Source organism: Ophidiomyces ophidiicola (genome assembly GCF_022830035.1).
Source record: "Ophidiomyces ophidiicola strain CBS 122913 chromosome Unknown scaffold_18, whole genome shotgun sequence".
Taxonomy (NCBI): domain Eukaryota; kingdom Fungi; phylum Ascomycota; class Eurotiomycetes; order Onygenales; family Onygenaceae; genus Ophidiomyces; species Ophidiomyces ophidiicola.
In genome coordinates this window covers 270,240-297,296 of record NW_026054658.1, presented here as the reverse complement: position 1 = coordinate 297,296, position 27,057 = coordinate 270,240, and the positions used below count along the sequence as shown (strand labels likewise).

The 27,057-nt window shown below is 52.1% G+C and overlaps 8 protein-coding genes across 8 annotated transcripts; 5 read left to right on the top strand and 3 right to left on the bottom strand.

Annotated features, from left to right (window-relative positions):
• Positions 1-123: 123 nt before the first annotated feature.
• Positions 124-4,257, bottom strand: LOZ57_004459 (uncharacterized protein; the record flags this gene model as incomplete). The annotated part of the gene is made up of 11 exons (XM_049253502.1): positions 124-566; positions 620-882; positions 1,633-1,721; positions 1,777-1,969; positions 2,024-2,255; positions 2,314-2,566; positions 2,614-2,700; positions 2,753-3,595; positions 3,668-3,765; positions 3,822-4,190; positions 4,251-4,257. 11 exons carry the CDS (start codon positions 4,255-4,257, stop codon positions 124-126), a joined length of 2,877 nt encoding a protein of 958 aa, XP_049107584.1.
• A 662-nt stretch (positions 4,258-4,919) lies between these two features.
• Positions 4,920-6,393, top strand: LOZ57_004458 (uncharacterized protein; the record flags this gene model as incomplete). Its single annotated transcript, XM_049253501.1, has 6 exons — positions 4,920-5,102; positions 5,271-5,330; positions 5,382-5,435; positions 5,503-5,519; positions 5,579-5,747; positions 5,800-6,393. 6 exons carry the CDS (start codon positions 4,920-4,922, stop codon positions 6,391-6,393), a joined length of 1,077 nt encoding a protein of 358 aa, XP_049107583.1.
• A 1,003-nt stretch (positions 6,394-7,396) lies between these two features.
• LOZ57_004457 (uncharacterized protein) lies at positions 7,397-9,214 on the bottom strand (the record flags this gene model as incomplete). The annotated part of the gene is made up of 1 exon (XM_049253500.1): positions 7,397-9,214. One exon carries the CDS (start codon positions 9,212-9,214, stop codon positions 7,397-7,399), a length of 1,818 nt encoding a protein of 605 aa, XP_049107582.1.
• Positions 9,215-12,564: 3,350 nt separating this feature from the next.
• On the top strand, positions 12,565-14,066 carry STE4 (G protein subunit beta; the record flags this gene model as incomplete). The annotated part of the gene is made up of 4 exons (XM_049253499.1): positions 12,565-12,670; positions 12,886-13,598; positions 13,680-13,769; positions 13,833-14,066. The coding sequence occupies 4 exons, from the start codon at positions 12,565-12,567 to the stop codon at positions 14,064-14,066; spliced, it is 1,143 nt and encodes a 380-aa protein (XP_049107581.1).
• Positions 14,067-16,740: 2,674 nt separating this feature from the next.
• Positions 16,741-18,412, top strand: LOZ57_004455 (uncharacterized protein; the record flags this gene model as incomplete). The annotated part of the gene is made up of 3 exons (XM_049253498.1): positions 16,741-16,844; positions 16,902-17,317; positions 17,403-18,412. The coding sequence occupies 3 exons, from the start codon at positions 16,741-16,743 to the stop codon at positions 18,410-18,412; spliced, it is 1,530 nt and encodes a 509-aa protein (XP_049107580.1).
• An 823-nt stretch (positions 18,413-19,235) lies between these two features.
• Positions 19,236-20,292, top strand: LOZ57_004454 (uncharacterized protein; the record flags this gene model as incomplete). The annotated part of the gene is made up of 3 exons (XM_049253497.1): positions 19,236-19,922; positions 19,981-20,210; positions 20,277-20,292. 3 exons carry the CDS (start codon positions 19,236-19,238, stop codon positions 20,290-20,292), a joined length of 933 nt encoding a protein of 310 aa, XP_049107579.1.
• A 1,047-nt stretch (positions 20,293-21,339) lies between these two features.
• On the bottom strand, positions 21,340-23,154 carry LOZ57_004453 (uncharacterized protein; the record flags this gene model as incomplete). The annotated part of the gene is made up of 2 exons (XM_049253496.1): positions 21,340-22,833; positions 22,957-23,154. 2 exons carry the CDS (start codon positions 23,152-23,154, stop codon positions 21,340-21,342), a joined length of 1,692 nt encoding a protein of 563 aa, XP_049107578.1.
• Positions 23,155-24,592: 1,438 nt separating this feature from the next.
• On the top strand, positions 24,593-26,711 carry LOZ57_004452 (uncharacterized protein; the record flags this gene model as incomplete). The annotated part of the gene is made up of 7 exons (XM_049253495.1): positions 24,593-24,839; positions 24,893-25,157; positions 25,209-25,544; positions 25,600-25,675; positions 25,727-26,228; positions 26,306-26,433; positions 26,496-26,711. The coding sequence occupies 7 exons, from the start codon at positions 24,593-24,595 to the stop codon at positions 26,709-26,711; spliced, it is 1,770 nt and encodes a 589-aa protein (XP_049107577.1).
• Positions 26,712-27,057: the final 346 nt, after the last annotated feature.

Below are 27,057 nucleotides of genomic sequence, written 5' to 3'. Positions count from 1 at the left end.
AGATTATAATACTGTAACAAATCTAGGAACCGATCCTCGCGTGAAGCCATACCTCCAATCCACGGCTTGTCCTAACACCACCATACTTGACTATTCAAAAGACGTCCGCCTTTACCACGCTGTCTACGCCTTAGCTCCACCGCTCGCCCGCTCCGCCTGCTTTCTGGCCCGCGCAAACCAGCTTTCCTCCGCGCTTAGGCCTTCCGGCTCCCATACCATCACCGGGTCCGTCATCCCTGGCATCCACTCCGTTACCTTCACCGTCCTGAAGCCCAACTTCTCGTACAACCCCTTTCCTTTGGGACTCGCTTCTAATCCTATCGGCACTTTCTCGCGCCGAGCCTGCTCGATGCCCCATTTGACAAGCAGCTTGCCTATGCCACGACGCTGATACACTGGGTCGACGGCGAGCGCGGCGATATACCACATTTCGGAGAAGATTGGTGAAGAGAAGTGATCACCCGTAGACGAGACATATTTTGCAAGCATTTCAGGGTCGACACTTTTATCCAGCTTGAAATGGTCAACAGCCCATTTCAGGAGACTATAATACCGGGCGTAGATTTCTACATGTCAATATTAGTAAAACAGCAAGATAATTTCGTGTTCAGTGACTTACTATTCATGGCCCCTTCATTCTCCTTCTGCCACTTTCTCGCATCGGGTCCGCTACCCCTTCGTTTCCACACACAATACCCAACAATCTTGCCCGCATTACCACCATCCTTATCATCCCCAGGATCCGTAACCGCAACAAAACAAACCATCCCAGGCTGCACACTCCCGCCTCTTATCCTCCGTAGAAACTCCTTACGGAAATGCTCGGGGTACTCCTTTCGACGCGGACACAGCACTTCCATCAGGTCATCGTCCATCATCGCCCTGCTGTTGATGTCAGCTGCCTCATTCCAGTCTGGCCGCTGGAGGCGGCGGATATGCATGTTTCCAGTAGTATATAACCTCAGTACGGCTTTATAACTAGGTGAAAGGGGGCGAAACAATACTCGCTCCTCAATCGTCAAATACCGCGGTCCTGCACTTTGCCTCCTCGTGGCAAGGTCGAAGCTGCAGAATATTTCGTTTCTGCCAGAGCAGATTAAGTGCTTTTGAATACTGCAGGGCTCGCCAAACGTGAGTCATGTCTCCAATCTCCGTATTGGGGCATCGGAGTCCCAAAGCGTCTTTAGGAACGGTTAGGTACAGGGATATGCCATGCAAGCCTAGGAATTTCACGAAGACTAGGGAAGTCAAGATCGTTATGTAAGGGACATACGGAGTACATATAACCATTGAATCCAGCAGATAGGTGGAATAATGTAGTGGTGGTTAGAAACACTCGGCGATGAATCTTAACTAGTGAAGTAGTTATGCACGCCAAACTTTTCTGCACCCCAGATTTTACTAATGATTATAGCCGGGTTCCGGATTTACGATTACCAACTATAGGGCGCTGGACTTTACAACTCCTAATACGAGACTATATACGCGCAATTGTGCAGTCAAGCCACTACGGTATACGATGGAACAGCCCTCATATTTTGATATTGTTTGAGCTGTGAAGCTAAAGTATTTGCTAGATAATGACTGCAAAGTAATAGGGGATATAACAGAGTGTATAGGACCCCTGGTTACCTTCGCTCTTCTAGCCACTTGTTCGTGTCGCTCCATACTTTGGCATCCTTAAAATCTTTCGTAGGCGCTTTCTGAGAGACCGTATACACCTAAATAAGCAGTTAGTAGATAGGTCTTTATCTCGGGGTGCCGCAAACAACGTACCGCATCCCAGAGGTGACAGGCGATATCCAGATTCTCAACAAAGCTATGGCTATGCTGGAACCAGTCTTTTCCTTTCGCTTTGACTTCTGCCCGGACGGATGCCGATGTGGGGTCAGTTTGTTGTGGTAAGTCATCGAGGTACGTGCGCATGGCAATACCAAGGCCGCAGTCATTATCATCAATAAACGGTAAACTGGAAGTTTTGTCAATGCCATTTTCTGATTAGATTTGGCTAATAGTCACGTACCTGAGGCCTAAACTAGACCAATCGCTTCGCTCACGATCAGCCTCTCCTCCAAGGAGAAGGCCAGCCAGTATCACCTCGATCAAATCTCGAAGAGTTGAGCGAATTGCATAAACTAAAGAATGAAAGGAGAGGAGCTGTCTGCTCAATGGTCCAGAATAGCCAATGGATTTATGGCGAATTTTTCCGAAACATGCAACACGGGATATTAATAAATTGAAAGATCTTTCTTCCGCTATCGGCTCGTTAGTATTACATCTAAAATTGCCAGATTCAAGTAGTCAACGGCTTACCACTGCCTCTCATTGGGCCTCCGGACGTGTTAACAAATAATTCCTTTGAATTAAGAATCCCCAGACGTAGCATTTCTACTGCCAGAAAGGTAGGCTCTTCTAGGTTTTCCTGCTCATATGGATTCAAACAAGAGAGTCCCTTTTCCAGAGCTAGACCCCACGCTGTAAGTTGGTGTTTGTCGTCGATATAACCACGAAGCTGAAGGAATCGCCACATAACATTTGAAAGAATTTCTGCTTTCGTTGAGAGTTGCTTTTAATAGTTAGCATTCGAATTGGCAAGAGGTTAGATAACCTTACAGGCGCATCCTTAGCCACAAATGACTTTGATACAAAGTCTGGGTCTTTCGCGATCGTTAAGGATGAAGTAATGAGCGGGGAGGAGCCCTAAGACTAATATTAGACACTGGTATTACCAATGATGTTTCTGGTGTAATACCTGGAGTTCTCGTAATTTCTCCGGGAGCTGAGATTGGCGAAGACGCCATGGAATAAGCACTTCCCTAACAGACGGCAATGTTTTCAGGTTAATTATTCGATCAGACTTGTTATCATACCAAGGGCGAATATGAATGGCCTTGGTCTGATAGAATCGATGGAGTGAGTTAGAAAGAAGACAAATAGACTGAGTGCGGGCAGGGGTGAGCATGTCAGATACAAGGCGGCGATACACGTCTGATTCCTCTGCGCCAAGCGGAAGGTTGACCGGAATTTCACCGGATGTTAGCCAATTCGGAACATTTGGTCCAATGATTCCCTTAGACATATAGAAGTAGAGCTCTTCTGGTAATCGCTGTCCCACCAATTCATGCAGATCAGAAGGTGCATTTTCTGGGTTAATAGGTCCCACTTTTCCATCAACATCTATAATTATGTGGTGTTTCAAAGTGACGAATGCACGTTTAAAGCGATCCAAATACTGCAGTTCATGAACGCGCTGATCGTCTTCAAACTGTGTACATAAGGCAATGGCATTCCTTCCTAAGTTGTTGAACAAGTTTAACGCATCACGAATGTTCAGCGCCTTCCCTGGGAACGGGTGGCTCTCAAAAGGAGGGAAAGTGCGCAGGTAGGGAGAGCCAAGAAGTAGACAGAATTCGATGAATTGGTCGTTTGTAAGGTGGCTTAGATCATTTGTGCATGCTTGTCTAGTAATCCAGTTGAAATGGAAGCTTTCCGTGTCAAGCTTGGTTATGACCTTATCAACGTCGAAGAGGAAAAGGTCGGATGGTCCGAAAATCGCATCAATAAATTGCTTTGGACCTTTTTCAAGATAGGCAAGCTATTTGTCGCGGATTAGAAAAAAATCAATAGGCCAAAAAGCAAAGAATATCAATGGGTAGGTGAAGCGTACCTGGGGCGCAGCCGCATAGGGGGCGACGATAAACTCAATGCCTTCTGCAAATAAAATTCGCTGAAGAAATTTGTAAAGTGATTCAGGCTTTGCACTTCCTGTAGGACAAGTTAGCTATCTCACTTCCCACTCCAAAAAACAAAGCAGGTTTTACCAGCAGTGCTGAATGCATCTACCACCTGGTCGGCTTGTTGTTGGTCATAATATTCCCAAGCCTGTCTCAAAGCTCGAGTAGACTGATTCTGGGCCGCAATGTCCTGTTCCGGCTTCCCAATTTCCAATCCATCAAAAACAAAAACACAAGTGATCCCAGCATTTTTAAGGGCCTGGAGCTCCTTTTCGATATGTGCTTTCAGGGCGAAGGGAAACCCTCCCAAGGCAATCAAAAGAGGTTCTTTGGTGAGATTATGGTTGAGATGGAGGTCAAGGTAGTGAGAGGCATGAATACCAATCACAGCGCCTTTTAAGGCCGAGAGGGAGAGGGTCTGGCTGCGGGAGCTGGCCCACTCATCAAATACAGGGACTAGATGATAAATTGTCGGTCAGGTACGTGCTACAGAGTGTAAGTAGGAACGCAACTCACTAGGCATTGTTGTTATCGTCGTCGTCGTCAACAGGGAAGAATAAGCAACAGCAGAGCTTCAACCGTCATGAGAAACGTGCCAAGACAAGCGCCTGGGCAGAGCAGAGGCAGGCGTGAAACTAGTGAGTGGAGAAACTAGATGCCCTTCCAGGGCCTAGTAATAACAATTGGGGCGAGCAATGCTCAGCCAGCACAGACAGCTTCAGAGCAGGCACGCAGCGTTTGTAAGGCTTGGGCGGACGTGCCGTTAAGGTTTCACTTGTGATGCCCCATCTGCTGAATCAGCAGCGGTCACGGGCCTGTATATACACAGAGTAACGGTATTACCTGTTCCGCCTGGTAATATTCACTGAATTGGTGCAGGAAACAAGCGCTCACCAAGGGAAGGACCACCGCTAGGAGAAGCCCCCCAGACAGTGCATGTCTCTACACCTGGGATGTGCAGCCGGCTGAAGGATCCAGGCTGGGTGGATCGCTATCCAAATGTCGAACGCTTGATTCGCCACTAACTCCTGCTAGCTAGCCAGTCTGGTACCACACATCTATCTGAGAAAAAAGGCGGGGTTGCAATCCTGTGCTCCCGGATATCAAATAATTCTCTAGGTCCAGAATCAGGAGACGTCTTTGTCAGGCCTTTTAAAGATCAGAGCCAATACATTATTGCCCGCCATGTCAGATGCACCCTCCGCTGCCACTGGGCTTCCTATCGAGCTCCCAATCATTGATATTTCGAAGGCTACCCCGGAAGTGGGGAGGGCCATGCTAGATGCAGCTACAAAATACGGATTTCTGTATGTTGATGGCGCTAGTAGTGATTTCTCAAACGAGGATGTGGAATCTGCTTTTGAGATGGTGTGTGCAAATTGAACCCCCCCATGACCTGCACTGCGCTTAGCTGCGCCTGAAAGTTTATTGTTGCACATATGTATGGTCATACATAAATGCAGTGTGCACATCTATCCAAGACAGGGCGATTACCGATGTCTTACTGTATCACTAACTGGCCATGGCTTTGTGTAGTCAAGGAAATTCTTTGCGTCGCCCCTTGAAGAGAAATCAGAGGTTGAGATGCAGAGTGATGTATGCCACCATGGAGTATCTTGTCTCGATAATTGACTCAAGATGGGGTAGAACAAAGGCTGGTCTGGCATGCATAGCGAGACCCTAGATCCGGAGCATCAACAGGTACGATTTTGTAAAAGAAATTTAATAGAATGACCTGCGAAAACTAATCGAATGGTCCCACGCCTAGAGAGGTGATTTCAAAGAGTAAGCTTCTTTGATACGCGGTTTAGTCTGATGATACAAGGCGTTAACTTGCAATCCAGAGTTATAAATATTGGCGCCTTCAAGGATGGCAAGCCGATCCAGAAGTTGCCTCGATCTCTAGCACCTCGTGAAGCCGAAGTGAATCAATTCATCGCACTATGCCAACAGACGTGCAACCGTATTCTGACTCTACTTGCCCTGGGACTAGAAGTGCGTATTTCGGAGCCTGTCAGTTACCCCCTATTGGCCGTTTTTATTGAGTAGTTATCTTCCGCAATAGATCCCGGCGGATTGGTTCACCGTACGCCACGACAAATCCAAAGGCCCCAATGCGGACATCCTCCGCTTCCTCTTCTACCCGTCCATCAAAGCCCCATCTGTCTCCTCATTCCAACACGGCGTTGACGTTCGAGCAGGCGCACACAGCGACTACGGCAGCGTGACGCTCCTCTTCCAGCGCGACGGGCAGCCAGGACTCGAGATTCTGGCGTCAAATGGCGAATGGTGCCCTGTCCCCATTCGACCAAAGCAGCAGCAGCAGCCAACGACGACCGGCTTCCCGCCAATTTTGGTCAATATAGGGGACATCCTGAGTTTCTGGACGAACGGCTTGCTCAAGTCCACCGTGCACCGGGTTATTTTCCCGATCGACGAGCAGATGTCTGCGTCTGGTAGGGATAGGTATAGTATCGCGTATTTCTGCCATCCTCTGGATGACACGGAACTTACTCCGGTGCCCAGCCGGCTGGTGGAAGAGCATAAACGGACAGAAGCCCTGCCCGGTCCCACGGGGGATAATATCACGGCTGGTATGCATCTTGCTCATAGACTGGAGGTGACATATGGACGAACAAGAAGTAATGACAAGGAATAAAATTGCTTGGAAGCCAATATCTCCACAAATACATTGGCGAAATATATATTCCGGGCGGAGAATAATATGTGCGGAATTTAGGGATGTCTTGTCTTATGACAAGGTTAGATCAATTAAGAAAACTACACTTTATACAACTAGTTATGCCATAGTTGGCCAAGGCTGCCATGCCTTGGAAGTATGATTTACCACAATAATGTGCATTTGATATGTTGAAAGCCTCTATCTTTGACGACAGTCAGTTGAGACGAAATATAGTTCAGGCAAATAGCCCAAAGTACAGATAAAAGGTGAGATATATAAGTGCTATGTACTAATAAGGTATCAAACTAGTAGACAGAAAAGCCAAATGAACATATGAAATTACGGTTTAGTCACAAAGAAGCTGTGAGTGAACGCTATCAGCCAGATGCTTCAGGTAGCACAAAAAAAAAAAAAAAAAAAAAAAAAAAGCGAAAGAATGGCCTGCAAAGAAAGTAGATTGGACAATGTTGGAATAAAAACGAAGGGCATATCGACATCGAATCAGGCTTTCAAGCAGCGAAAGGTGGCCTTGGGAGGAAATACCAATATGAGGTGCGAAAATATGCAATCTGTGGGTTTATGCCAAGCGAGAAGGGGAAAAGAGAAAGGAAAAAAAAAAACAACCGATAAATCCGCAAAATAAGTGGGAGGAGAGGATAGAGTTAACGTCATTATACTGGAGTTCATGAGCAAAAACGTCGATTAAGGTTATCACAAAGGAGAATCGTGAAAGGTTGGACTTTTTTCCAGGGGGGTCATGATATAAGGCTTGAAGGGTGAGGGGGAATCACAGTTTTCCGAAAGCAGGCTGGGTTTTCCGAAAGCAGGCTGGATGGGGGGAATGCACTATAGCGCCAGCGCGACCCGGCTCGGGGGCCCGGTTCGCGGATGCAAAGCTAGGGCGACTAAACAGCGATATCTGATATAAAACGGCAAGAGACGGCACGAGATTGAGGGGGGGGGGGCACCCTTTCGTGTGTCAAGGAGAGCTGTGGCACCAGTGCCGATGATAGACCCAAGCGTTCTTCTGGCATTCCTTGCTGCAGTATTTGGTCCGGCGGCAGCGGCGGCATTTGGCGAATTGTCGCTGGAATTCTTCCCATTTCCCGCACTTGTAGTAGGCGCACTGCCGGATGCCGCCGCGGGCATCGTCCTTTCGGCAAAGGTTCCGCATCACAACGCAAGCCCAGTATTGCATGTCCTTGGTGTGGTGCCGAACGGTGAATTTCTCCACCAGCGGGAAGATGTTGAAATCATCTGGTAGCAAGTACTCTTCCGTTTCCTCCTTGGGGTCGATCGGCGATACCAGCTGGCAATTAGGATCGTCAAGCATATGAATGTCCTTTCCGATCTTCAGCCTGGGAACGAGATGAGTGTTCTGAAAGTATGAGCGTAAGCTGCAATACTTGGAAACGTAGGCAAGGAGTTGAAGGGCCATGAGGACATCTTCGTCCCGTGGCATCGCCGTTAAAACAGCAGGTGATACGGAATGATCCCTGAGATAATTAGGATACGGTGTTGGGTGAACAGTCGGAGGAACTGTTGCAGCGACAGCAGCACGATTGGGAGAAATTGCGATGGCACCATTGGCATGCTGGGTGGCTGGGCTCATTAAACTCCCATCAGGAACGGAGCGGTGTGTGATATTAAACGTTTCAGCATCGACTTGCTCTGAAGGATTTGGAAGGGCGATTCCATGTGATTCGGCGCCATCATCCATGATGGCATCTTGATCACCGACGTTTTCGATGTCCATGGTGCTTTGCAGCCCAACGATTGACTCGGACACATCGGGCTCAACTGGGTCATCAGCCATGACCACATCGTCACCGTTTCCATCATCGGAATCTCCAAACGTCGACCGCTGTTGGCGAACAGACGGTCGCCGTCTTGCCCTCCCACTGTATTGGGAGATAGATTGCGGCTCGACAGCCGTGTGGGGGGTAGTGGGCGATTCCGGTTGAGAGTTGAGGCCGTTCTGCAGGCCTGGAAGCTGTGACGGTAACCGATCGATGTCACGAATGGGGCGTAAATAGAATCCATCGGCAGTGCCTGTGGAGGGAACGGCCGTGGCAAGCGGCGTAACGATCCGATGGCGATGGCTGCTGGGCTGCATCGCCCGGTGCGAGTGGGTCTCGCGCGGGAAAGTCGTCCGTTCTGGAGGAGAGGTCAAAACCATCTGCGGCGACGGAGTGGCGTCCACGACTCCACTCTCAGTCTGTCGGGTCTCTTGTTGGGAGTACGGTTGGGGGATTTCGATGGAAGGTGGAGGAGCCTGTCGACGCGTACTGCGGTGGTGGTCTGAGATCGAAGTGGCAGCACGTTCGAAGGTCGGTCTGGTTGGCTGCTCTCGAGTGCGAGATTTGTGTGCCTTGGAATGTCGTTGGGACTCGGGTTCATTCGAATTACGTATTTTATCCACAACTCGGATGTAGTTATCGAGGATGGTGGCAATGACAGGCACCATGTCGGCCTCAACGACGCGAGTCCTCACATTTTCAGAGCCTCGGACGCCGATGTTCACGATGCACTGGAAGGCAAGATTCCATTTCCACATCTCCATCTGATCTCGACTGCGGCCCTCCTTGAGGATGCAGACCAAACGCTCAATGCCTCCATCGACGGTAAGAATATCTCGGATACGAGCGGATGAAGTGGTGAGGTATGCCAGATGATTCAGGGAGTTGATCAGTGGGAGAGTGGAGGTGCAATCGAGGGCACGTCGATCGTATAGAGTAGTGGTGATGCTGACAGCCGCTTTATTGACGCTCGGGATGCTGAAATTAACTTCCCGCATGGTCGCTGGGTACTAATAAAAGGGGTTTAAAGCGTGTATGTCTGGAAAACAATCAACTGGATAGATTAGCCTGACGGTCATCGACGATGAGAATTCTTCATGGGAGACTCACCTGCAGGGAAATCTTGAAAGAGATGATGAAACAGAAAGCTGAAAGAAGTCTTGCAGCGAAAACGACGCAGACAGTATATATCGAAGAAATCTAGTCAATCAATTTTCGAGGGCTAGCCGCCGAGGCCGTCAGAAGTCGAATCACAGCGGGTCGGCCTAGCGAGCGTCAAAAAGAGGCAGAGGCTCAAATGTCACGGTCCAGGGACATATTATAAGGGCAGAAAGGGGGGGACACGGAGGATGGATCTGGAGTTCGACGTGTCAAGGGAGATTGCCTGAGGGAAAAGCCTTGGCTTGGCTGGCGGCAACACTCAGAGGCACATCACCGAAGGGGGGGGCGGGCAGGACGGACAGGGCGAGGGCGGACGCAGAGGGAGCGAGAGACGCGAGAGCGATGGGCAGGTCGACAGTCGAGGCAGCGAAGAAGCGAAGCGTGCGGTGGGCGGAGGTGAGAGGTGGTGGTAATGAGAGACTGTTTGAAACCCAGGGGGGGCGAAACCGATGCGGGCGGCGGGCGGCTGGACGGGCGTGTAGCACGACGGACGGGGCGAAAAAAAGTCAAGCGGCGCGGGTCCTCAGGCGCGGCGAAGGGAATGTGCTCGTTGCACGAGCAGCAGCGGGGTGAAGCAGCGAGCGAAGCAGCAGTAGCAGCAGGTGAGTGAGCGATGGGCGAGCGAGTCGCTTTCGCAGCGTCGAAGGGTTGGATTGGCGATGGTGTTACAGGGGCCCTCGAAAGGCTCTGTCTGTCGCCCGGACGCTTTTTGCCCCCCCAAGCCAGGCCAAGCCCGCTGCCCGCCTCGCACGCCTTGCCTTGCGGGTGTCAAGTTGATTAACAACTGTTCTACGCTGTTGCTGTCGCTGCTCCAGGGCGTCTAGCACGCGCCCGGGGGAGTCTGGACCGGCGGTCGCAGACTGTCCAGCCATCCAGTGCCCGCGACGCGATGTTTTAGGAGGTTTTGCATTCGCCCACGGCGTTTCTTGTCGGTGGGCGAAAGGATCGTTTGACAGCCAGCGATGCCTGACGACACGCTGGCCAGGGTCGTGCGGCCCATGGACTCCCTTATTATGTACGTATGGCCCGCTGCACGCCAATAGTCCGCGCCGGGATGAGCTTTGCTGCCCGCAGAGGCCACCCGCCCGCGAACGCCATACATATCACTCCCTAAGCGCTGTGCCAGACGTCGCCCGGGATGCGCCCTGCTATAATTGCAGGCCCAGCCCCCCGGCCAACGACGCGAGACACAGCACCAGCGGTATCCCGGCCATGATTCTTCCTACCAGGCTATGCCACACACAAAACTCCTGGGCGTTGCGTGCGGTGACTTGCAGCATCCTCCGCCGGCAATCTATCCGCGTCAAGATGCTGTGCGGGAGACCCCCCCGAGCCACCGTGAGCGCATTGTCCAAGCCTCGTCCTCGCGACACACCTCTCCCCAAGAGCTGAGCGCCGTTCCGCCAACGCTTGTCAGGGGTGCTTGGGGCTGCCCCAGCCAGTATTATTGGCCTCCGCCAGCGCCCACCAGCGTGTTCTCCCTGCGAGGCTCGGTCCGGCGCACGGGGAGAGTCTCGGTGCGTGTCGCTGGAGCTCGAGCAAGCTCTGGTCGACGGCGCGCCGCGCGGGTGTGAGCGAGGATGCCAGGCGACTGACCGAGCGCATCAGCCGCGGCGGCGGCGGGAGTTGGATCTGCGAATGACCTGCAGCTCGAAGATTCTCCGCCTGAAAGGGGCCCTTGGACTCCGCCCGCACGCCGTCGCCGCGCCCTCCCTTTTGCCCGTCGCGCCGCCACCACCACCACCAACTCACGCCAGACGCGCCCGCCCGGTCCGCCGGGGGCCCGACATGCCCTCCCCGTACCCCCCCGCCGCCCGCTCGCCGCCGCGAAGCCCTGCCTTGGCGTCGACAAGCCCGCGCGCCCCAAGCGCCAAGCCCCGCGGCCGCCACGCTGATTGGCCTGCAATGCTCCCAGCCCAGCCGGCGGTGGCCAATCAGCGGCGGCAAGCCCCGATTGTTTTCAGCCTGGCGCCAATGAGATGCGCCCGTCGTCGGTGGTATCGGTATAGCCGGTACCGTACCGTATGCAAGCGCTGTCATTGGGCCGCAGCTGCTGCACCCCCCGATGGCAAATCTCCCCGTGGCCGTTCTCGTTCGTTGTTTGAAGCGAGGTGGTTGGGTGCCTGCGACGCGAGTAGTGTTGTTTGTATACCCTGACTCGCCGGAAGAACGCGAAGCTCGCTCTGTACTTCGTAGTTTCTGAGCGTTTAAACCCTCGCCCACTGTGGCACTCGTGCTGACGAGAGCGGCTGGCAGGTAACGTTGCCCATGTATTCCGCGTAATGTCAGTCCCGGTACGGAGTACTCCGTACCACCGTACCGCTCCCCCTCGCCCTGCTGCTCGCAGGCGAGGCGCGCCTAAAATACCTGTATAAGTTACATTGAACACCGTCAAATTACCGTTTTGCTTAAATTGGGCCCTGTACGCCATACACCATAGCTTACACCACCGTCGCTCTCCACCCGAAGGCCCAGCTCTAATCCAACGACCACATCCACCAGGAGCTCGCGCAGGCCTGGGAGCAGCCAGTGCCAGACGCGCGAAGGTTCGTCGCAAAAAGCCCGAACCGGCATTCTGCACCACCCAGTCTTCGCCCAGCGCTGAAGCTTATGCGAACCTGGAACTCGGTTCCCGGCCTCCACCACCACCACCACCACCACCACCACCACCACGACCAGGCGTACGGTATGTACGGTATGTAAGCGGCGTACGGTCGTAACGGGTATCGTATCATTAGCCAGACAGTCCAACCCCCAAAAAAGGGATCAAATACGCCTGTCGTAACGTCTGCTCGCCCTTCCCACCACCAATCTTCAGTGATCCCTTCGCTCGCCCCGACGCACACCGCTCCCCAATCACGGCCGTGACGCTTTGTTTCAGCCCGTCGTTGAAACAGTCTCGTCCTCTGCCAGTCGGGCTCCGTTCTCTCTCTCCCCCAGTCGACAAGCGTTAGGCCCCCCCTCCTCCGAAACGGCCCGTGGGGACCAGCTTCTCCGTAGTCCGCTTCGGTTCAACTACCCCCCCCCGGCTCGGTCGTCTTCGCGTTCGTGCACCATCGACCTGCATTCCAGAAATTTATCGCTGGCCCTTCCCGTGCTCGCTCTCCTCCCTCCCTCTCTCCCTCCCATCCCCATTGTGTCCGCTGCTGCGTCGTCTCGCCCCCCCTCCCCCCTGACGTAACCCATCATGGACAGCGAGCAATTGCAGGCCAAGATAACGGCTGCCAGGCGTGAGGCCGAGGGGTTGAAGGATCGCATCAAGCGCAGGAAAGATGAATTGGCCGATACCACTCGTGAGACCTCCCTTCCCCCCACCCTTTTTGCGCTTCCCTCTTCTTGCCACTGTTCTGGGTGGGCTGCGGTTCGCCAGGGCTATGTTGGCTGTTTCACGCGCGCAACCATGGACCCAGCGCCGCGGTCCTCTGGGAGGACGCCTGCACGTTAAAGCGTGCCGCCAGTCAATGCTGTTTTGGACAAGCTGGAACTAACCTGTGCTTCTCTATGCCAGTTCGTCAAGTTTCACAGAACAACACAGATGCTCTCCCACGGATCGGCATGAGGCCTCGTCGAAACCTCAAGGGCCACCTTGCCAAAATCTACGCCATGCACTGGTCGACCGACCGACGACACCTCGTCTCTGCCTCCCAGGACGGCAAGCTGATAATCTGGGATGCCTACACCACAAATAAAGTCCATGCCATTCCGCTCCGGTCGTCCTGGGTGATGACCTGTGCTTATGCCCCCAGTGGCAACTACGTTGCCTGCGGTGGTCTTGATAACATCTGCTCCATCTACAACCTGTCATCACGAGAAGGACCGACCCGTGTCGCCAGAGAATTGTCCGGTCATTCAGGTTATCTGTCCTGCTGCAGATTTATCAACGACCGCCGGATCATCACCTCCTCAGGGGACATGACATGTATGTTGTGGGATATCGAAACCGGCACAAAGGTGACAGAATTTGCCGACCACCTTGGCGACGTGATGAGCATCAGCATCAACCCAACCAACAACAACATTTTTGTCTCAGGGGCTTGCGACGCTTTTGCCAAGTTGTGGGATATCAGAATGGGTAAGGCCGTGCAGACGTTTTCTGGGCACGAGTCTGATATCAACGCCATTCAATTTTTCCCTGATGGCAACGCCTTTGGAACCGGATCTGACGATACGTCCTGTCGGTTGTTTGACATCCGTGCCGATCGTGAACTCAATATCTACCAGGTTCGTTTTTATATGGCGTTGAATTTTGTTTATGCAGAGTGATTCGTAATGCTAATTCTTTTTTGTTTTCTTTTATTTCAGAGCGATCAAGTACTCTGTGGCATCACATCGGTTGCCTTCTCAGTCTCCGGCCGACTCTTATTTGCTGGTTACGATGATTTCGAGTGCAAGGTATGATAAGGTCTTCCCGCAAGCTGTTGGTTGGGGTAAGCAGGCTAACAAAGTGGCATTCAGGTTTGGGATGTCCTGCGTGGAGACAAGGTTGGCTCATTAAGCGGGCACGGAAATCGCGTCAGCTGCCTTGGTGTCAGCAATGATGGAATAAGTTTGTGCACTGGTTCTTGGGATTCTCTCGTAAGCCTTGCAACATTCCTCCTCCTCTATAGCGTGATTTGGCCATTTGCTTATATCTTCTTGCTTAGCTCAAAATCTGGGCCTGGTAGACCAATTCACCGCATCATACCATAGCGATCCCTTTTGTCTTTTTGCCCTATTTTCTCTCTCGACCCTCGAGGGCTTTATTTGTACTGTACAATACGCCTTTCGACAAACATCCGCCACATAATTCTCACTATCCGCATGTTCTTACACCCGAATTTCAATTCCTACGCAGCATACCCCTTGAAATCACCCAGTTATTCGCATACACGTTTTCGATTGCTGAATCGGTGCTGGCCCTCTTCGCGAAAAAGTGACTTTCATGCTATACATGGACGATATAACCGTATTTTCCGCCTCCAGCGCGATAGACAAAGATACACCTGCTATCGAGATATGAAGCGCGATTGCAGGGCCAGTCAGGGGGTTATCTCTCAGGATTTCGCATTTGCTTTAGGCTCTCAGAAAGCTCTTGGATTTGAATTGCATAATCCTGACTTTTTTTTAAGTGTCTATTGTTGGTTAACTTGGTGCTTGGTACATGTCGGGTCCCTTTTCGCCTAAAAGCCGTTAAACCCAGATTCCGCAGATAATTTTACCCCCCCCCCCCCCCCTCTTGTGCTTTTCTCCCTTCTCGTGTATTCATTTTGGTCCGTTTTGCTCTACTTTCCCCCTAGCCGATATTGTCGCATTTGCTTGCACCTCCTTAGGCCATTGGGATTTCCTCGAATCCTTTTTTTTACTCTTTGACGTGTTTGGATGGATCGTGTGTGTGTTCAGCCTTCGTATGGAGTGATCTACACCTTGTTATTCCGCTATCTATTCGATGGTTCCCTCTCGCCTTTGCCTCGCCTCGTCCTTTCCCCCCCATTTAGTCGAGTTCTGTGCTTAGCTGTACGGAGTATGTGATGCTTCGTCCCGTACCCAAGACTACCCGTGATTCGCTTTCCCTTGACCTTTCCTTTTCTCTCTATTCCCCTTGCTACAATGCTGTGTTTTTTGTTTTTCATTTCTTTTTTCCTTTGTTTTTTTCTTCGGACATGACATGATTTTCTACCATTCTCGGCACCCTTTGTCGCCGAGTTCTCTTTTCTATTCTATTATAATTTTTTTTTGTCATGGGATTACATACCATCATCCTGGCCGACAGCTTCCTTTTCTTTTTTTTCTTTTCTTTTGGGGGAAAACTGCATCACATGGTTTTTCTTCTAAGATTGGTGATTTGGGCTGACATATATCTTTAATTCGTCTTCTTCATCATCTCCTTTTGTGTATGTAACTTGCGTATGAGAATGTGCCTGAATGTATGTAGGGAGACAGTTGTTATGTTAGTATCAAAAATCCATTATCTGTTTTCTTGTTCATTTTTGGTGATATTTCTATCATTCCTTTTTTTTTTCCCTTTTCTTCTTGGTCATACTGGTTAACCGTCTATGCATATTCCGAATGTTGGACAGGAACTGTGATGGCTGGGATGCTGTTTCTCCAGCCCCTGTCTTGCTACACATTCACTCCGAAACTAGACTCCGCATCCAACCAGCCCGACGATAACGACGGCGACGACGACAGGCCATCATCATTTGCAAAGAAATCCGACTCTACACACTAACTCCCAAAACAGGTATGTATTTGCGACACTTGGATCCTGGGGTGCAGTGGGCCCGCGCCATGCCGTGAAGCCTTTTTCCGTCGTCAGCAAATCAGGCGCATTCCGGCCCGCAGCGGGGCGGCGCAATGAATGGAAACGGGAAGAAATTACTCCGTATACTAAAAAAAAAAAAAAAAAAAAAAAAGAATGGCGCCCCGGAGAGAAGATCCTACCAGAGCAATATTGAATACACATATTAATTGATTTTTTTTTTTTTTTTTTACACGGCATGCCATTTGCGACGGAGGGATTACAAAAAGGACAAGTCAGGGGCGCAATATTGCACACGTCCCGTCATGATGACACTAACCTTTTTTTTTTCTCCTGAACTTTTTCTTCCAGCTGGATCCTGTTGTCACCGCTGACAATCTGTTGTGAGTGGCGGAGCCGCATTTTGCTGACGAAAATCTTGGTCTTGGCGATCCCGCCGCGATGACGACACGTCGTGTTTCCGGTTTAGTCCACAGTCAGGCCGGATGAGAGGACCCCGTTGGTATGAAGCTCTCGAGTTACTATTACTACGGGGGCTTTATGCTGGAGAATAGAGCACCGGTCATGCCATTAAAATCGTGTGAAGGGGGAAAAAGGGGGGGCTGACGGAACTTCGTGGGACCCAGCAGGAAAGCTTAACGGCATTAAAGCCCATTCTCGACCACGAACAAACGAATAAGAAAGTCTACATGTCTAGTTCTTAATGCAGAAGCTATAATACGTACGTTAGCAGGGCACGCGTCCGCGTCGCTTGAAAGTGAAACTCCCACTTGTGTGCAGCTCCGCTCCACTTGTGCAGTCCAGTAGTGAACCAACGAAAAAAACCCAGTTTTTTATCTTCGTTGCTGATCTCCCAGCTGTCGAAGCCATTCCGGCTTACGTAGCCCGTCTACTACGACCTTCCGTTCCCCTCCCGTATCCCTCCCTCCCTCTACTCGTGGGGTTGCTGTGATTTATGTTGGCTCTTTCGCCCTTCTTTGCGAGAATGTGTTGCTCGCTAGGCGCGGAAAGCCCCGATCACTCCGTGCATTCCCTTTTGCTGCGCAATGCTGGGTGTTCTGCTTCCTCTTCTTCTTTGTTTTGGGCAACATGTTCACCACCCTTGCTGGTGCCTTCTCAGGCAAAATGGTTCGCTGGCGGCAACCGATAGACTCGGATGAAACCTTTGAGCTCGAACACCAGGCGGCACTGCTGCGCAAGTCTTCCGATACTACTCCGACATGCCCTCGGTATGGAGCCGAGCCTGCCCGAACGCCTTCCTGGCTGAGATCCTGCGTCTGGTGTAGCAACGCGCTACTCTCCTATATCCGGCCCTGCGTCAAGTCGCGAGGCGCGAAAAAGAGAAGATCTGGCTATCGACGCGCGCTCCGGTTCACAGCGCTGCTAGTTGGAGGATTTGTCCTCGTCTCGCTTCTCGAGGGCGTACTCTTCCCGTCGTATCAGCGACCGCCACGGCACTACCACGAACTACGCCAAGCGATACTTGCGTCGACGCGATCGGGTCGAGGGAATCAAGAAAATGAGAAGATATTTATTGCTGCAAATATTATCAATGAAGAGCTCATCCGAGGGCCATGGGGCACGTCCTTGCTGGAGCTGATTGACATACTGGGGGAGCAGAATGTTTTTGTTAGCATCTACGAGAACGACAGTGGGATTGGAACGCGCAATGCGCTGCGCGAGTTACAGAAAAAACTACCATGTAAGTATTCACCCATAGCATTCATTTATGATGTTTAATTAACGCGGCCCGGGATATCATGCAGGCAACTCATCCGTTGTAGCAGGCGACCACCTCTCGCTATCAGAATTGCCCAAGGTCACAACACCGTCCGGTGAACATCGCGTCAAGAGGATTGCATATCTTGCGGAGGTGCGCAACCGAGCGCTTCGGCCGCTCAACGGCAGCTACGTGCCTGACAGCAGGCAAGTGGGCTTCCGGCACACGAGCACAAAGTTTGACCGGGTCCTATTTTTGAACGACATCTTCTTCTCGGCGGAGGAGGCCGCACAGCTAATATTCTCAACCAATCATGGACAATATCGCGCGGCCTGTGCGGTGGACTTTGTATCCAAGGTGATGTTTTACGACACGTTTGTGGTACGGGACAAGGAGGGATATGGGATGGGTCTGATGTTTTATCCGTGGTTCTCGTCGTCAGGGTCTGCCCAGAGCCGGCGAGCAGTCTTGGCGGGGGAGGATGCAGTGCCGGTTCGCAGCTGCTGGGGCGGACTGGCGGCATTTGACGCCGCAATGTTCCAGACCGCAGATGCTCAGCGGGGCGGGTATGCGCTAGCGCTACAGTTCTCATACACAGCGGAAGCATTCTGGGAGGCGGCGGAGTGCTGCCTGATCTTTGCAACGATGGAGCAGGCCCACGGGTCAGCGCTGGCGGCAGGCGGCTCGGGGGTCTATGTGAACCCGTTTGTGCGGGTGTCGTACACGGCGGGCACCTGGCGGTGGCTAGGGTTCTTCCGGCGGTTCGAGCGCGCCTTTCGCAATCTTCAGTACCTTGTCAGCAGGATTGGGTACCCGGAATACAACCCTCGCCGGCGGGACGAGCCGGGGCAGCTGGTGCAGCATCGCGTGTGGACGACCGGCGCGGCCGGGGGTGGAGGCGTCGTACACGCAGGACGCGGCGGCCGCAGCAGTGGGTCGTTCCACACGGTCGAGCGACGAGCGGGCCTGGGGGGGTTCTGTGGGCAGCGACGCATGTTCCTGATGAAGTCGGACGTGCAGGCGGCGAACCGGCGGGGGGAGAAGAACTGGGAGAAAGTGCCTGTGCCGGGGAGGTAGAGACGGCGGGCGAGCCGGCTGGCTCACCGGATGGGAAGTCGAGCAGTGTATCTGCAAGAAGCGGATGCATTATTTTCTATTGGGCTCTGCCGCGGCCGTCCAGGCCTCCCTGTCTGTGCTTCAAGTGGGCCGGGCTGGCGAGCATAGGGCTGACGTGTGTACATACCTAAGCGACCATGTGTGAGGAGCCAGGGGTGGGACGAGGGTTAGTTAGTTAGTTACAACACACTACTAACTAAGCCGTACACACCAGCAGGGTTCCCGGCGCATCCTTTGCGTGCAGCGCCCAAGAATATCCGGCCTCAGCGCGCGGACTGACACGGCTGGCGACTAGGATGGCGGCGCTCCACCAGGCTCAGATGACCGCGTCGCCGGCGCAGATCAACAGGATCATCTCCCGGGCTGCGGTCGGTCAGGAGTGGCAGCAGCAGCAGGTTGGGTAACTAGTTAGTTAGTTAGTCAGTTCACGAGTCAGACAGCGTGGGCGAGAGAATGCGATGGCTGTTTGGCTATGTCTTGCCGCGGTTTCACCGCATGAGAGCGAGGGCAGGTTGGTGTCGCAAGAGTGTCCAAAATAGCCTGGTCCGCCGTATGTACTCCAACCGCGCTCTCACAACCACCGGGCTAAAGTCGCCCGTCCGCTGACTCAGCTGCTTCTAACAGGGGCTGCGCCCGTTAGCGGCCTGAAACAACCGCAGCCCATCCCCGCCCCTCCGCCCCGGCGAGGATCGCGGCTTCGACACTATTGTTTCTCTCGCATCCTGGCGCCCGCTGTCTCTGCCTATATCTGCCGCCCGCTCCCCCCCCCTTCCCCTCCTGCACCATGTCTGCCGCCCGCGACGAAATCGACCGTCTCTTGGACTCCCCCCGCCCGCCTGCTGCCCACCCCGAAGACTGCCAGCCTGATATCACTCTCTCTAGCCTTGACGACAACAACAACAACGACGACGACCTCAATTCCCACCGCAACACCCGGGCCAGCAGGCTGCGATACGTCCCTTCTGAAGACGAAGACGACGACGACGATACCGACGACGCCATGATGGTCTCAAAGCCCCCCGCCTACCACATCCCGACCACTGTCTACGACGCCAACACCGGCCCCAAGGGCGTCATCGCCGACGCCCAGTCCTACGAGCGCGCCAAAAAGAGGTCTTTCCGCCGTGTGCTTATGAGCGCTGCCGGCCTAGACTCGCCCGTCTACGCTCAGGATGCCTCCGTGACCGCTGCCGGCACTGCGACTGCTGCTGCGGCCCCTCGCCAGCGAACACAAAGCCCCGCTGCCGGTGCGCGCACACCGCCTGACGAGAGCGGTGACGACGACGATCGCTTCATGCGCGAATGGCGCGAGGCCCGCATGCGCGAGCTGCAGAACAAGACCGCCCGCCGCTCCAGCCCCAGCAAGCGCTGCTACGGTACTGTCGATGCGGTTAATGCGAACGGGTACCTAGATGCCGTCGAAAAGGTCACGGCGGACACAGTTGTGGTGGTGTGCATATACGATCCGCAGGTCAGTCGGAGGTTTTCATCTTAGGTTGTATTCAAGGTCTAACAGTGCTGTTGTGTAGTCGTCGGAAAGCTCGATCGTCGAGGACTGCCTCAACACCGTCGCCCGCAAACACGTCACCGTGCATTTTGTCAAGTTGCACCATGAGATCGCCGAGATGGACCACATCGAGGCCCCCGCCCTGCTGGCCTATCGCAACGGCGACGTCTTTGCGACCATCGTCGATATCTTCAAGCAGCTGCCAGACGGCCGTGATTGCAGCTCGTCCAGCCTGGAAGCCCTTTTAATGCAGTAAGTCATTGACCATGTCCTCTACTCTATATGCGAAGGAAGCTAGTTCTAATATACCGTATCTAGAAACCATGTTGTCTAGTTTTCTATGCTTATCATGACGCTCAATATTCCTCCCTATAGACCATTAATATCAACAGAGAACCCGGCGTTCATTCCTCTCCTTTCTACGAAAACCCGCCGCTGGACCCGGCGGGTGGATCTGGCCGCCCACTGACCGCAGTTGTTCTCCATCTCCTATTTCTCTTAAGCATTCGCCATGGTGTTCTCGCGCTAGATTGGTTCGGCTACACTGCATTGTTTCGGATATCCTTTGTTTTTCTGGCAAGTTTTGGGGGCTTTTTGATTTACCGGCGGTCTTTTTTCTTTTTTGCTCTGGCTCTTAAACTAGTTACCTCTTTTTCTGTTATTTTGGAGATACACAGTACATCTTGGAACCCTTTGTTTTTTGCATTGGAAAACTAATTTAATGAAATTGCACCACAAGAGTGGCAATTCTCAACATGATTCCTTCGTATCCTGCTGCATCCCACAATTCTGTGACTGCAGCTTTCTGGTTCTAGGCACGCGAGCGCCTTCATGCCCCCGTATTTCTTGCGACAACCAGCGCCCTTTTTTTCAGCCACAGGTGTTTAAAAATAAAAATAGCCTTCGGTTCCTGTCGCACCGAAGCAAGTTAACCCCGTCTAGGAAGGAGAATCGAACAAAAGATTGCTTGCCGGTTCTTCTGAAGATCTGGTACATGCGCGCGCCGCGGTGGATACCTCCCCCTGGGCACGAGTTTGACCTGTCAAGATTCGAATCTGAAACTCGGCTGAAGCGCGGCGTTGGCGCTGGCCTTGAGGGGGAGGAGGAGGCAAAGCCACGTTGTATGCAGGGATCGGGGACACCAACCCCGGGCCCGGATTTGTCAACGGAATTTATCAAATGTTGTGCAAAGCCCGGCGCGCTGGGAATAGCAATAATGCGAAGGATTTGCGCATGATATGTAATGCTGGGTCTCTCCCTTTTTTTTTCACATGGCGTGCGCGCACGGGGACTGCGGTGGCTATTTTGGGTTTCCGGAGGAAGAACAAAAGAAATTCTACGATCCGTTCTAGAGCTATTCTCCGCTACTCCGCAAATCTTCTTAATCGGTCTCGAATCCTTCCCACTCCTCGTAGACGCAATCGTCGTCACTTTGCCGGTCTTCTTTGCGCCGCCGCTGCCCCCGCAAGCCGTCGGAACCAGCCGCTACGCCACTGCTATTCTGGCCACCACTATGGTTCCGATCTCTTGTAAATGCGGCAACAAAGAACCCGCCGGTGCCCTCACCATCTCCAGGCGCGCATCGCAAGCACGCTTGACTCTCCGCATGGGTCAACCGCCACGGCTCGTCTTCGCCCACGCGGGGGTCACGCCGCTGTTCCTCCGCCCCCGACGTCCACCCTCGATGCTCCCATCTCCTTAGCCCTTCCACCTGCTCGGCTCGCGGTAGGAGTTTCCAACCACGGCCTTGCGCGATGGATGAGGCTAGGAGACGCGCCACGACGTTCTCGTTTTCCTGCGCATGGATGGAGCAGGTGCTGTAGGTGATTCTGGTCGCGGCCGGGAATTTGAATGCATGCTCGACGATTTGAACCTGGAGGTTCGATAGCTTCGTAAGCCGCTCCAGGTCGATGTCGCCATCCTCTAGTTCATGCTCGGCAGCCACCGCGCTCTCATCGTCGTCAGGCGATGACGATGTTTTGAGCGGAGCTGGTGGGGGCTCGGCTTTTCGTTTTCTTTTGCGATTGATGGTGGCGGCGGCAGCCGAGCCTCGAGATCGCGGCTCCGGTAAATCTAGTTGCGGGACATCTTCCCGTTTGAGTATACCGCTCCCTGAGCAGCTTGGGTCCAAAAGAAGGGCCGTCACGTCTGTAAATCGAGCATCTTGTGGGTCTAAGGCCAGGAAGTCCTGTCCCGCAAGGATGGCCACCCGGTTATCAACTCCTGCAACTGCAACCATTTTTTGTAGGATTTTGGATCGCGCAGGCGATGCATCAAGGGAGTAAATCTTAGTCCTCTTGTTGCCAGCCGCGGAGAGTAGCGACGCTAGATGCGTAGTCTTGTTTCCTGGTGCGGCACAGCCATCGATTAGCTTTCCATGCCAGGTCCTTGCCTCGCTTCCGAGTAGCAGGAACGCTGGAAAACAGGATGCCTTGTCCTGGAAAATTATCCTTCCCTCCTTGTATGCGGGGTAAGAAAGTAATTGGGAGGTAGACGCGACTGCGAGCAAATCAGGAATATGCTTATCTAAATAATACCCTTTCCCTTCACATGTTGCAAGTTCTGAGATCGAGGTCACTTGATGATAATCACGGAAGGTATCTTTTAATTCTTGGTCCAATGTTGTTCGCGCATTATTAATTCGAACCCATCTAAGATTGGGAAATTCAGTGCTCCCTGGATTCGCATTGAGAGCAGAGCGCAGCTCATCTACCGTTGCGTGTCCTCGACGAACCCGTAATTTCGTCAGTTCAGCGTTTAACCTGGTTTTGTGCCGCTCAACAGCAAGGCGGAGAGGATGACTCGAAGGAGCAGCAATTCCCCGTTTCGACAGCAGGAGATCATGGCTTAAGAGCAACGAGAGAAGGGGGGTGAGCTATTCTGCCTGAGTTGCATTGGTTAGATGATATTCTTTTCCTTTTAGGTACGCTCACGTTCAGCCTGCACGAGGACATTATACTAACGATCAGCAAAGAGGGGTGAAAATGAGAAAACCCACCTTCGGTTCGTGCGCAAGAATCCCCGACTTGTCTACAACCTCTTTCAGCACCGCGTTCCATTTGGTCGTCTCCGTGATCAGAGCATATATTTGAGGTGGCGACGACTTCAAACGGGAGTTGTATATCCGAGACTTCAGCGAGCCACCGGAAGCCGGCGATGCCGCCAGAACAGCGACTGCATCAAAGTAAAGCGACATGTCGCGCCCTCAGTCCTCGTCTTTCGTCGCTGCGACTACCACTCGATTCCGCTGCGTTTGTTTTGAGCAAATGCCAAAAACCCATCGCCCACCAGGAGTCTTAGTAAGCATCATGCTGACTCATTGCTTTAGCCCCCTCCTTATCTTATCAGAGTGACTCAGCAGTGGCACTTGTGGCGCGCTAAAACCGCCGAAACGGGCACGGGCCACGCTTTGACTCGATCCTGCCCCAACGCGGCTCGTGCGGCGCCCACCACAACCGCCCACAGATAGAGACGCCGTTCTTTTTAAGGCCGATGAAGAGCCGCAAGTAGTGCATTCTACACATCTGTCAAACTGATCTGCTTAAGATTACTGCGGTCTGCAAGTCTCCTCGTCGCTGCAGCCCCTTTAGTCGCTGGCTACCCCTTTTCCAAGCTTCACATGATGCTTGCAGGGGTAGAACGACATGCTGTTTCACTTCCTTTTGCTAAGAAAAGGGGAAACAAAATCTTTCTCAACGTTTTAAAAGGGTCACCCTTGTTGCTCTGTGGGTTGTCAAGGTTTGCAGGATCGAACGCTTTGACCCTCTTCACCTCAACCTCAAAAAAAGTGTTGCTATGGATCTTCTGCTTCACCAAAGATCCGCAGCACGCCCTTGGTCACGCAATCCTTCCACCCTGAGTGACTAAACAATCGCTCCTCGCGTTGACGCCATCTGGATTTTCAGGCAAAATCATGTTTTGTCATTCTGGAAACAATTTGTTTCCTTTGCTGTCAACGCTAAAGAGGCCTTGCTCTGTTAGTGGATGATCACAGAATCTTCGTTCGGCCTCCTTTTCAATAGTGTCTAGAAGCCTAGCTCCTCAGCTAGTTACCGGCCCGCCGAGGCATGTGTCGAACTCCAGATGCCTAGGCAGCCGGTCTCGAACAAAGCGAAGCCATGTGGGCCGTTCGTCCCTGAGCACGAAGGTTGGGACTCCGTCTACTCCGTCCTTCTCGGCCCAATGGGAAGAATACCGTGTGAACCCATGACTGGGGAGCTCTCAGGAACGATAAACATTTCTTTGGGCCAAGAGGAAGCCATGTTTCAAAAGCTGCAGAACGTTACATGGCCATCACGTTAAGCTGCAGGCAAAGATACCTACGGAGTATGCTCTGCTTACTACTAGTTAGTTCTACCACCTGTACGGAGTACTCCTTAGGTATCATCAGTGGTGGCCACTGCGGACACGCACTGGTATCCAAGCAACCCTTGCTTGTCGGATTTCCCGGCAATTCATGTTGGGCTCCGGCCCCATCGTGAGCTTCTTATCGAATCACTAACACTGAGGATGGCTATATAATCTGCTCCTCCCGCCGTCGTCTTGTTTTGGTTCTTGTCAAGCTGTACCAGCCCAAGCCACTCTTTTCTATTTTTTATACCTGTCATTCGTTCCAGTCAGGGCTGTTTTGAAGCATGCGTTCGTTCTTTTTCACTGCACTTGTGGCCGCCTTTACGGCGACCACAGCTGCCGCTCCTTTTCCCGGTCCAGCCGCCTCGCCAAATGCGGAGGCTTTTGATCCATCTTCAGCTACTAATTTCTTGAGGCCCATTAAGCTGGCCGACCTTGAGGCACATGATGGCCTTGAGGCGCGCACCTTACCCGACCTCTCTTGTTTTAAACCGACACAAACCGCCAACTTCCTCTTCGGTGGCCTCGGTGGTATGATCTATAACTCTGCCTTTATTTGATCATCATGCTTACTTTTATCTAAGCTGCCGGAAAGCTTTTTATGGCAAACATGACTCTTCATGCCCCCGAAAACCTTCCAGTTGTTCTGATGGAGGAATTTGAGAGTCTTACTTCTACCGTTGACTGCAAGGGCGACGATGGACAGATGGCCTTGACCTTCAAATCTCAGGAGGCATATGACTTTGCCATCAAGTCATGGTCCTATGTTAATGCGAATAAGGAAAAAGAATTTGTTCTGGTTGCTAACCATGCTGGCTGCGGTCTCAAGGGACGTCGTCAAGCCTATAAGTAAGTCGATTATAACAATCCACATAATTAATGAATGCTAATGCATTTTAGGATTACCAAAGTTGTTAATGTAGCTGCCAAACTTACCGTTACACTCGAGGCCCAAGCTGTTGCCTGGAAGCAGTTTGCTGGCAATTTCGACATTGACTTTGGTAACTACAAGATTGCTACTAAGGCTCTCCTTGCTCTTCAATCGAAGGGTGTCATCGAATTTATCGGTGAAGCCATCGATAAAATCACCGCTGGATTCCAAGCAGGCCTCAAAGGCGGAACCGACGCCATCGTTGACATTGTCGATGATGGGAACAGTGAAGTCTGCCTTCCAGTTAACCTTCCCATCAAGATCTTCACGCCAAATACCCCAGTACCTATCTACAAGAGCCCTGAGTACGTAGAACATACTTTATAGCGTGGGAATCAAAACCTGACCTGATAATTGCAGAAACCCCTCCGAAGTCGATCTTACTTGCAAAAACTGCTACGTCAAGGGCAACTTCCTCACCGTTGGATATATCAAGGTATGTAAATTTGTCTTGCTCAAGAACGTTCCAAAGACTAATTCGCATTAGGTCGTCAACTACGTAACCACCGACTTCAAGCTCGAGATCGAGCCCAAGGACTTCAGTACTGCTGCTGAGTTCCAACTTGACCTTGTCAACGTTAAGAAGGATTTCAAGTACTCTCAAACTATTTTTGAAAGCGTGATCCCCTACACTGGAATTGAAATCCCCGGAATTTTGTCTGTTGGCGCCAAGGTTGGCTTGTTGATTCACGGTAATATTAAATTCAGCGGTACCGCCAGCATCAACTTCGGCTGCACCACCAAGCTTCCAAATGGCGGCAAGATCACTCTTGTTCTAGTTGGCAATGGTAAATGCGGCGTCGTCGGTCTGGACAAAATCGAGGCTAAGCCAGACATCACATTCAACAAGGGCAAAGTTGAGCTTGACACCACGACTGTTCCTGAGTCTAGCATCACTTATGGCTTCGCAATCCTGGGTGGCGGTGTTTCTATCGAAGCTGGCGTCAAGTTTGGCGTGCCTATTGACTTAAATGTCACCACCGGCAACAGTAAGCGCCCTTTTTTTTGCAAGTTCCTACTACCTTTTTTCACCGTAACTAACTGCTGGCTCTTCTTAATACTACAGATGAGAAAGGATGGTGCCCTGGTAACGCTACCAAGACTGGCGTAACAGTTTCTGCTGGTGCTGCTCTTAAATTGGACTTTGGTGTTTGGCAAAACAAGCAAACTCCCATTTTCAAGATCCCGCTCTTGGTATGTTTTCACTTTCGCTACCTACATATAGAGACAAGTTTACTAACATTTTACCTGTTCAGAACTTCCCAATCCAATGCCCTAAGATCTGCAAACCTATTCCAGAAATCGAGCCTGGACACCCCCCAACTGTCATTACCCCCGGAAAGCCCCCGGTTATTCCTGGATTGCCCCCAGTGATTCCTGGGAAGCCCCCAATTAAGACACCAGGCAAAGGTAAGCCCATATTTCCCAATCCCATCAGACACTTCTTGTCCTCACATGTCGACATCGAATAGGCGTTTGCAAGCCCAAGAAGCAAACAACTTCTTCATAGATCCGAGCTTTTATAGCCTATAGCCTATGTCCTCGCCTCTCTCCCTCCAGGCACGAAGCCACCGAGCAAATATCTTCCTCTCCGTCTCTCCTTCACCCCAACTTACATAATTGGCTCTTCTCTTAAATATTATATTCTATCAACGAGATCGCCTTTTCCTATAAAAGGCCTCACATTTAATGTTTTAATTTAATGGCTGCGCTTTGATGATGAGGATTGCGTGAAATGACCTCCCACACGATGTTGGGAGTGGATGCTGTGTGAATAGAAAGAGCCAATTTTCCCCATAAATCCTACTACCTGTGTAT